This window comes from Physcomitrium patens, chromosome 9 (genome assembly GCF_059467195.1).
Source record: "Physcomitrium patens ecotype Gransden chromosome 9, ASM5946719v1, whole genome shotgun sequence".
Classification (NCBI taxonomy): domain Eukaryota; kingdom Viridiplantae; phylum Streptophyta; class Bryopsida; order Funariales; family Funariaceae; genus Physcomitrium; species Physcomitrium patens.
Genome location: NC_143418.1, coordinates 8,284,739 through 8,294,889, shown reverse-complemented (window position 1 = coordinate 8,294,889; position 10,151 = coordinate 8,284,739). Strand labels below are relative to the sequence as shown.

The following is a 10,151-nucleotide window of genomic DNA, read 5'->3' as shown; positions in this document are numbered from 1 at the left end:
TAAAGAAATATTTAAATAAATTTTAACTAATTTCTAAATGACATCCATACATCCTTGTGGTTAATGAGAGGATTTATGTATGTCCTTGGTATATTTCCTTGTCATTTACTCCTATCTTAACTTACTACATAATAAAAAAAAAAAAACAAATATATATATATATATATATATATATATGAGAATATTAAATAGAATCAAATTTTTACTAAATTGAGCAGCCCATCTTAACGATCATAAAATATAAAAAAATAAAAATCATCTCTAAATTCATTTCTCTACTATTGGATTTGCAACCAATGAAAACCAACCACATTTATCAAGAGTGGGTCAATTTATATTATGCATATAAATTTGGCATATAATTTCTACAAATTATTAAACATCAATTTGGTGTGTGTGTATCTATCGATCTGCATGTGAGCGATCAACCCAGTTTTTACTCATGAAGTCATGGACATTGAGAGGAAAACTTCAGCAAAGGTGCAAAGCAAGCCGACATGTAAATTACTTTCTGCTTTCACAAGAGTATCGTGGTTGTTTTTCCATGTTCCTGCAACAACAGATATTGACAAGTCAGGTGCATGAGACACGCCGAATTAACTTTACATGGCTGGCTCTTGCTTTGCAGGGTAGGAATCTGCTCAACTTTGTTGCGCTTATGTTGCTACTACTAACCTGGGATATCATTTGTTTGGGAAGTCATGGCATCTGGAGTTGGGGTTTTCTGCCTGGCTTACCACTGGCGGACTCATTCATTCCCTTACGATTCCCATTGCGCGTCATTGGAATCAGCCCACTGATAGAGTGAGAAATGTTGTGAATAGAATGAGTGTTGTGATTCTATTAATTGCAACCTTTCCAGCAAATGAGAATCCACTTACGCACAAAGACGTCAGTGTTGTCAGTCTTTGGTTCAGGCACCTGCATCCTCCTCGTCTTCAAGATCTTTGTTGCGAGGTAATCTGTAACGGTGGTGTGAAGCTGGACCCTCGCATTCAGACTTGGGTCTCGCACATTGTCCACATTCAGTTGCACTCGATCGCTGCTCTGATTGATAGGCTTGATCCAACTCGGTCGCCTTCAATGTGGGTGGAAATCACAATTCCTTTGCAGGATGCCCAGATATGCTGTCGCCAATTGGGGTGGAATGATTGACATGCCAGAAATTTGGTGTCAGTGCTTTACGACTGAAAGCACCCCAAGGTCTGTCTACATGTGCACTTTACATTTTTCAGCAATCTAAAAAGAGTCCGCAAGAGAGAGGTTGGTAAATTTCCTCATAGGTGTGGTAATTATTTTTGGAACATAATTGTGTAAGCATTCTGCATCTGCACTAACGGAGTTTCGTTTTCACTCTGCGTGGTGGATATACTTCTTTGAAGATTTAGGCATGATGTATTATGCGAGACAGTGCTCCATGTTTAGCTCCATTACAAGGGTTTTGGTCTTTCTCCCAACAGCCATGCGACCAACAGGATCGTCTGGCTTCAACTTTGCAGTGCGCAGTGCCTCACCGTTCTTCTCAAAAGCCACAACATATTTGCAGACGTCATAGTGTCGTGCCATTCCTCTTTTTTAGGAACCTTGTGTTCCTGGATAAAGACCTTGCGAACTAGACGCTTAGGTGGTTTTAGGGCGGCCTAGTGATCCTACACAACATAAATTTTCCATACACTAAAATTACCGTTTATCATTAGATGGGGGCGTTGCTACAGATTCTAGAACGCCGGCTTCATAAAGCAGATGTGCGACCTTTTCCTTGACAGAGACCCTTGGTGGGGATATGGGAGGACTTCATCAGGACAATAGGGTTACAGTTACTACGATCAAGGAATGCACAGCCGATTTGATGGCGGCTCCTTCAGCTCCAAACCTTCGCCTGGGCACTGGATGTGTCGCTTTGCAATGCAAGAGCGATGGAACGACGGCAGCCGTGTGTACTGCACCGCCTAACCCCGAGACGATGACAAGATTGCATCCACCCGAGAGCAAGGCTAATGTAGAGGCATCATCCCACGCTCCCACGCTGTTCGGTACTCCGCTTTACCGCACCAATGCACTGCTTATGGCCGAAGAGGATTCCAGATGCCCTGAAATCAACTGTCTGGATGGGAGGAGGGTCCTTACTCTCAACTGTCCCTGAAATGTTGCCCGACTTGTCAGGGCAGAAAGGAGAAACGACATGACCCACGCGACCAGCGCCAATACAGCGAATAATTTGAATCAGGCTTTACTGCGTAGACAGATTATATAGTGAGAATCGACATATAAACCGCATGTATAGGCTCACTAATCCACATACACCTGTCATCACCGTTGCAGAAAACTTTTCGGTCACGATACTAACCCTGATCTGTGCGTGTGAGGTTTTGGGTTTTACCTTGTCGATTTGAGTGGCTTAGAGAAACAAATTGCGGATTACAGAGGTACCTCACGTCTCACAAATTCACAGAACAGGCTTCTCAAAGTGTGCGACGTCTTGCCAAAGTGTTGTGAAATGTATCCTTGTTTACACGCAGTGTTGTACAATGCATTAGAAATGCTTAATCGAGGCTACTTCCTCGATTCAGGTTTGTTCAACTACTTTAGCCAATGAATAGATCTGCTTACACTTTCATCTGGCATTTCTGGCAAATCCACTCGGTGACTACGGTGAACTTGTGACTTCTCCCACAAGTGCACTCTAAATGACAGGGCCACAACAGAAGCAACTCGTCAAGTAGAGAACATGTTTCTAATAATGTTCATGTAGGTGTACCGTTGCAAGGAACTGAAGACAGATTTCTGATCCCTCCATCAATTGTGGCTTAGGATTTCTAAGAACAGCCACCTCTTGCAATCTTCGTAAATTGTAATGGGTCCATTTACCCTAACTCTAAAGAATGTGACAGGGTTTAAGCGACTAAATTTCCACCAGTGGTCGACCATTGCTAGCATTCTTTCTGTACTCCTAAAGAACGATGACGCCATGTCCCGAAAAGGCTGCAAACCCACAACCACCAACAATCTCCGCTGGATCCTGAATTTAAATACCAAAATATCTAGATGACTGTACAATGATGTTTGGTATTTCGAAACTGATGACCAAACACGGTGAACTTGAAGTATCCCAAGTGAAACAAATTCTTCACAAATATCCGATCATTACATACTGTTACTGCACAGGAACGAAAACATTTTCAAAACGTCAACAAAGGAAATCTCTCACAAAAATAAGCAAATCTAGAAATTTCTTACCGACAACATAAAACAACCCTTCAACGTCTTAACTAAGCAAATCATTCCTCCTAGTCTACAAATAATTGACCCATGAAAATAGATGCAAGTATGAAAACAACCACAATCATAATGCGAATTCTAAGTGACCCAACCCGTGATCACCAACACCTACTAACAGCACCCCGAAACGCAACACGCAACAATCAAGCCTCGCCAAGCCTGCAACAGTGGAAGTGGCTCACCATGCCTACCGCCACCGCGCTCGCCCCCGTCTCTTTCTTCAACTTGATCCCCTTGATCGACATCTTCTTCAAGCCCCGCTTCCTGATGTACGCCCCGCGCGCCAAAGCCAGCGGCGTCACCGCCGTCGCCCGCCCCAGCTTCGTCGCGTCCTGGAACGTGTGGAACACCACCGCGCCCCCGCACGCCAGCTCCTGCCGGCTGCTCCCGTTGCACACGTACCCGCGCGGACATACCGACGCCCCCCACGACCCCGACCCCGATCCTGCCCGCCCGCGCGCCCACCCGCTCACGTGCACGCTCATCGCCAGCACCGCGGGCTTGAACACCGCCACCACCCGCTCCACCAGCGCCCCCAGGTCCACGTCCCCGCCCCTGTACCCCATCGCCTCGAAGCTCGCGTAGCTAAACCCCTCCTCCGGCGTCACGTGGATCGTCGAGTGCGCCGCTCCCTCGATCCCATTCATCGAGTACCCGCACGGGTCGAACGCGAAGTCGCAGATCCGCGACCCCGGCAGCAAGCTCTGGATGCGCGCCGCCTGCGTCATCTCCGACCCGCTCTCCCTCCCGCTCCCCTTGAAGAACTGCCCCGCCGCGTACTTGTCCAGCTTCGTCATGCACATCTCCAGCGTGTACACTCCCTCCTCCGCCTTCGCATCCTCCGCATTCGCGTCGCACGCCGTGTAGATGTGCCAATGCGGGAACTTGCCCCGGCTCCCCATCACGTACGCCCGCCCGCCGTCCCCGACGCCCCCGAAGTACTTCTCCAGATACCCCACCTCCTCCGAAAAGCTCCCGTGCGGATACGGCTGCGCCGCCGGAAACGTGAACGTCCCGCGCGTGTACTTCACGCGCCTCACCCTCATCGCCAGCCGCGCCACCGCCTCCAGCAGCACCGGCACCACGCACAGCAGCTTCGTGGTGCCGCACGTCTTGATGATAATGCACTGCGGATACACGAACAGGCTCGACTCCGACAGCACGTACGAGTCCAGCTCCGCATTGCTCATCTGCGCCACGATCGTGCACTCCGCCACGCGCAGCATCGTGTCCAACTCCGCCCTCGTCAGGTCCCGCAGCCCGCGTCCGTTGGGATCCTTGAACACCGGCGCGGCGTGGAACTCGACCTCCAGGCGCTTCTCGAACCCTTCGAACCCCGGGCTGGTCGACACACACGCGCCAGACGCCGGGGCCACTTGTGTTGCACACGTTGTGCCTCCCATGATCACAATTGCTGCTACAACGTTTCCTTGCGAAGTAAGGTGAGAACGCAAGGTGAAGTTAAGAGGCTGGGAATCGACCGGAGCTAGTGTAAGATTGTGTACAAATGACGAATGCTATCGAGGACGCATTGCTCGAATGTAGTGCCTTGTCTCACCATTCAGCCTCCACCATTTGCCTTCACTCATTAGCAAGGTTTGCTATTCAGTCATAAGCTTTCAGGCAACCGTGGATTAGCTTCTCTTCTGTTAATTCTTTTCGAAGCGCAGGTTCATACCTATATACTGTCTCTTTCTCTGCGCTTCTGACAATCACTTGTATTCAGAATTGCGGCCTTATTGGGTTAGCATCGAAGCAATAGTAAACTGCCGGGACAACATCTTAACACAGATATGCTGCATCACGATAATCTCAAGAACGGCACTGGCTTTCTGCGAGTTGGACATCTCTCTCAACGACGAAGGGTGCGCCTTCCACGACTCAAAGCAAACTATCACTGGACGTAGTACTTGCATGACAATCGAATTCGCTACAAATTGGTGATTAGCATGGTGCAGGTCTGGCATGCACGCACTTGACTGAGGACTTGGTGCGATCAATATCGCTTTTATGCAGTGGGATTTTACCTTCGCCAGAAAAGAGCATCAGCAGCTTTCGGATCGGCCACTAGGATCGGTCACTTTCAAAGCAGCAGGAAAAGGTCGCAGCCGTCCTGTGACGATTATCATCCCAAGGCGTTTTTGCCTGTCACAGTGTCAGTCAGCTGGCACTGACCTTGTCGAATCCATCCCTTCTTGCAAGCTAAAGCTGATAATCCTTGCAGTACTGTACACAAGCGACGATCATACGGTTGCTGCTCCATCTTAGCATATTCCTTGCAACAAAATGCCCAGTTTTGATAGCGACTGCCCGCAAGTAGCTAGTAAGAACTATGATCTGACTGCTGCAATGAATCGTCTCCGAACATGATCGGAAATGAATCGTAACTTTCCTGGCACTTCTACGGCTCCGACCTGAAGAAGTGCACTGGGTTCCGGACACGATCGACTCGAGCTTTGGCTTCTACTTACTCTAGCTTGTGGGTAGGATCCACTATAAGTGCCGAACGATTTCTGTGTGACCGATGATGGGGATAAACTCGACGAGATTTAAGAAGAAATTCCTGAGCTTTTACCGCTAAGCACCCCCAGACAAAATTAGAACCCTCGATAGAATCTTATATGTTTCTGTTGTGATGTGTAAGCTAGAGTTGTAGCCAGTCAACAAAGCAGGTGTAACAGTGAGATCAATCGATCGGCTGGAGAATGATATTCATCACGATCGTTTTGACGAAGACACGTGGCGAGCTTGGCAAGATAGAATTCCGAAACTGCCAGATGTCAAGGAGACTGAGGATTAAAAAAAGGAAGAATACGACATAGTTGGTGCTGAAACTCTGCTGCTTCTCCCACTCATTATTCTTGCCCTCGTGTCTATTTGTGAAATGGGTTTTTGGGGTTTGGGAGGAATTGGCAGAAACCCCTCCTTCGCATCTGGCTACCCCACGATTGCCAGTGCTCACTGCGACTGCGGGCCTTGACTTGACTTCGTGCCCAAATCAGGTGATCTATACCATTTTTAGGAATTGAATGAACAAGGCTCGATGCAGGATATCTCATCTGATCACTTCCTCCTTTTCCGACCCATCAAGTTGCTTGATCTCCGACCCAGCACTGAGGTAATCTGAACCCCCACGCGTGTGATTACCATCGCTAGTTACATGCCAAGCCATTTCGTGATGATTTGCAGGATTACCGCCACTCGTGCGGCATTTTGTGTGTGTCAGAGATGGAAGAATGAAGGATCCCAGTGTAATGACGGACGCATCTGGAGCGCACAAACATGATCCTCCGGTACGTGGCTGGTGTGCGGTGGTAGATCGATCCAGATGATGGGGGTACATGGTTTGCATCCAGTAGCTAATCGGGGACCACCGTAGCAGTGTCGTGACGTAGCCGCGGCACAACGGTGGAATCTTCGATGGGAACGAGTCACTGTACAACGGCACAGGTTGATGTCTCAATGAGCGATGAAAAAAAGACAATTCTACTGTACAAAGGTGTGATTGACTAGATACTCTTTCACATGTGAAGCGTCAGGCTAACAACTGGGCATAATTTCCTTAGTAACTTAGAAGCAAGAGCGAAATGTGGGTTCAACGAGCAACGAGTTGATCATGTTAACATATTGTGCATATCGGCATGGTTTCATTTTCGAAGCAGCAGAATTTGAGCACCAACTATATGCCTTTTCATCTAAATCGGGACCCCAAATCTTTGTGAGGAATCGCCGTGGATCTTCCGGAGATGGCTGTCGCTGTGCAACGATTTGCACTGCCTTTGTCTTTGCTGGGACCCAGACTCCCATTCCATGCTTTTCTGCATCCGTCTTGTTTTCCGAGACATGACGAAGGCCCAGCTCTGGTCCTCTCCATAGAATCTTGCGCCATGGGCACCCTTGCCCTGCTACCTCTGGATTGCTGCCTGGCACTTCTTTCTCTACTTCCACCTCCTCTTCTTCTCCCCTCCTCTTCAAATTCCGTGTTGCAGCTCTAATCCCCACTACATGTGGTACACAAGCCCTTCTAGAATACGCACCGAAATAATCTGGTACGGTATATTTCTAAGTACGATCTTTTGTGATGCCAAGAATTGGAGAAATTTGTGACCAATTGGGGTGCACCCATTTTCCTTTCTCCAGCTGCTGCTTCGCTCCTCCCGAAAACAAAATTCTTAAGTTGAGTGTGTGAGCATGATTCCAGCTTCCTTTGTGTATATATATATATATATATATATATTTTAAACTTGGGACAAATCCGAATCTTAATGACGTTAATACCTCATTCCAGCCAATAATACTCATTTCCTTGTTACCATTTTTTTTAGTCTTCCACTCCACAACACACACACACACGCACATTTCAGACAAAAACTGTCGCAAAATCGATGGCAACTTTGGGATCAACCTGTGAAACACAAAAATGGGTTGATAACGCGGTTTGTTTCTGAACCTTCGATGGTGTTGTAAAATCACTGAGTTACGTCACACACAGCAAAAGAACCCCACTCACACTACACATCTAGAATTCTCAGAAAAACCAAAATTCACTGCTTGAATCTAGTAAGAATCTGAGCGCACAGGCAATCTCCCCTCGTTGATGGTCAACTCATAATGTATCCTTTATACCTGCTTCTGCAGCTTCGCCAAACATAATACAAGTGTGTTTTCGGCAAACGAAATAATGATCTCATGGAATGTATTTATGCTCATATGGATTGGGAACTGTAGATCAACCATTGGAATAAATTACGGTTCATTGAGACAATTCATAAGTTGGCATTAAAGGAACCCTACTCCTTCTAACCCTCTTGGTTTCTTTTGTTTGTTTCACCTATTTATGTTATAGTTTCTTCTTTAAAAAAAAAACAAAAACAAACATTTCTTTGCTCATCTACTTGATTAAACCTTTAGAGCCTTTACACCCATAAGCTATTGTTGTGTTCTCATCCTGTGGCAGCCAATGACCTCCTAAAGCTGTTTGTGAAAAAGCTAAAATTGATTGTCATCTCATGGCTGAGATGGAAAAAGGCTGGGAATCTTAGGGGCAATACTTGCAGAGGCACAGCTTTCTGCCAAAACAAATGCACCATCCAAAACACTACCCCCCAAAAAAGTTAAAAGGTGGTGTTGTTTGTTGATGACTCCCCACCCCCACCTGATCGAAAAGTAAAAAAAAAAAGGCAACTTTTTGTTTAATAACAAACAAATCCCTTGACACCATATCCACGCAATTGTGTTTGTATCCCTCCCACCAAGCATTTCCACCAATACCTTCCAACTTGAACCCCACCTTAAAATGTCATGGTTGGATTAACCAAAGAGCTACTATATCAGATCAAATCACATCATCATCCTCCTCCCCTGACCTCTTCCCCATGCTATCTTTTCCCCCTTTTTATATATCCATTTATGTTTTACTCTATATTACTTGGCCCACCAATTTGTTGTTCATTGCAGGATACATCTAGATTTTTTATTGGAAATATTTATATATTGCATGACTACTTGTTTCAGTGATTCCGTTATTTGTCACAAGGCATGCGTAGATTGGTGTTGGAGAGAAGTTTTTGTGATATGATGTGATGTGATGTATGCATAAGTATTAAAAGGTTTTCGATTTTGAACTTTTGTTAAGTAAATTGATATCTTACAATATGAACTTTTACTCAATGTGTGTGGATCTCTAAATCAGCCAATGTAGAGTTTGAAATCTGGATGGCACAACTAAGAAATAAGTGCTGTTCAATGTGCCTGAATATACAGTAGTAAATCTTGAATAAAGAGGAAATGTGTTTGAAAACTCCAAGTATACAAAGTTATTTGACAATATGATCTCTAAAAATTTTTAAGAAAAGTATAAAAAAAAATAATTAAAAAATATTTCATTTTAAAATTTAATACATTTACCCTTAATCTATGTGTGTATATATATATATATATATATATATAATTTTTTAATAATTATATATATATATATATATAATTGTGTACATATATATATATATATATATATAATTGTGTACATATATATATATATAATTGTGTACATATATATATATATATATATATATATATAAAATTATGGTGGCATTAGCTAAAATTGGTAAAACAATTATATATATATAAATAATTTTTTTACCAATTTTAGCTAATCCCACCACAAGTTACCTTAAGACTTCTGAAGCACATTCTAGTGCATTCTATGGAACATTCCTAATACACACCACAATGGATTAAATGCACATTCTTCATAATATATGTATTTTAATGTTTCAAAAAGCACCATGTATTGTGTAATGCAAGTTTAGAGCAACTTGTGGTGGTGTTAGCAAATGTTTTGGTGGCATTTGGCAAATGGAAAGTTATAGTGGCAGCAGCAACATCTTACATATATACATACATACACATAAATAAATAAGTTACTTTAATTCATTAATAAGATTTGGATATGATAATAAATTCATTATTTTCTTTAGTTCTAAATATTGTATTATATGTGATTATAATTTGGATGCACACATTATTGTAATACACAATTTTATTCTATATATAAACTAATAAAGCATTAAAAAACTTTATCTTCTTCCTTATAAAATAAAATATTATTTTTAAAAATAATAAATATATATTAAAATTTTATTTTTTACAAATATAAATGAGTAATATATATAAATATTAATATAATGAGATGATTATCACTCTAAAATACTATATTTATCAAAATTTGTATTATATTATGTGCTTATTAATTTGTACTATACTATGTACTTATTTTTATTGAAGTCAAAATAATTCAAAAAAATTGAGAATTTGACATGTATTCATTGAAAAATTAAAATCTTTTACATTTTTAAAAATTAGCATTAAAAATA

At 43.3% G+C, this 10,151-nt stretch overlaps 1 protein-coding gene across 1 annotated transcript; it reads right to left on the bottom strand.

The window, feature by feature from the left end:
* Positions 1-2,488: 2,488 nt before the first annotated feature.
* On the bottom strand, positions 2,489-6,998 carry LOC112286818 (S-adenosylmethionine decarboxylase proenzyme). The gene is made up of 2 exons (XM_024529125.3): positions 3,462-6,998; positions 2,489-3,157 (listed from the first exon to the last, which is right to left on the bottom strand). The coding sequence occupies exons 1-2, from the start codon at positions 4,680-4,682 to the stop codon at positions 3,155-3,157; spliced, it is 1,224 nt and encodes a 407-aa protein (XP_024384893.1). The 5' UTR covers positions 4,683-6,998; the 3' UTR covers positions 2,489-3,154.
* Positions 6,999-10,151: the final 3,153 nt, after the last annotated feature.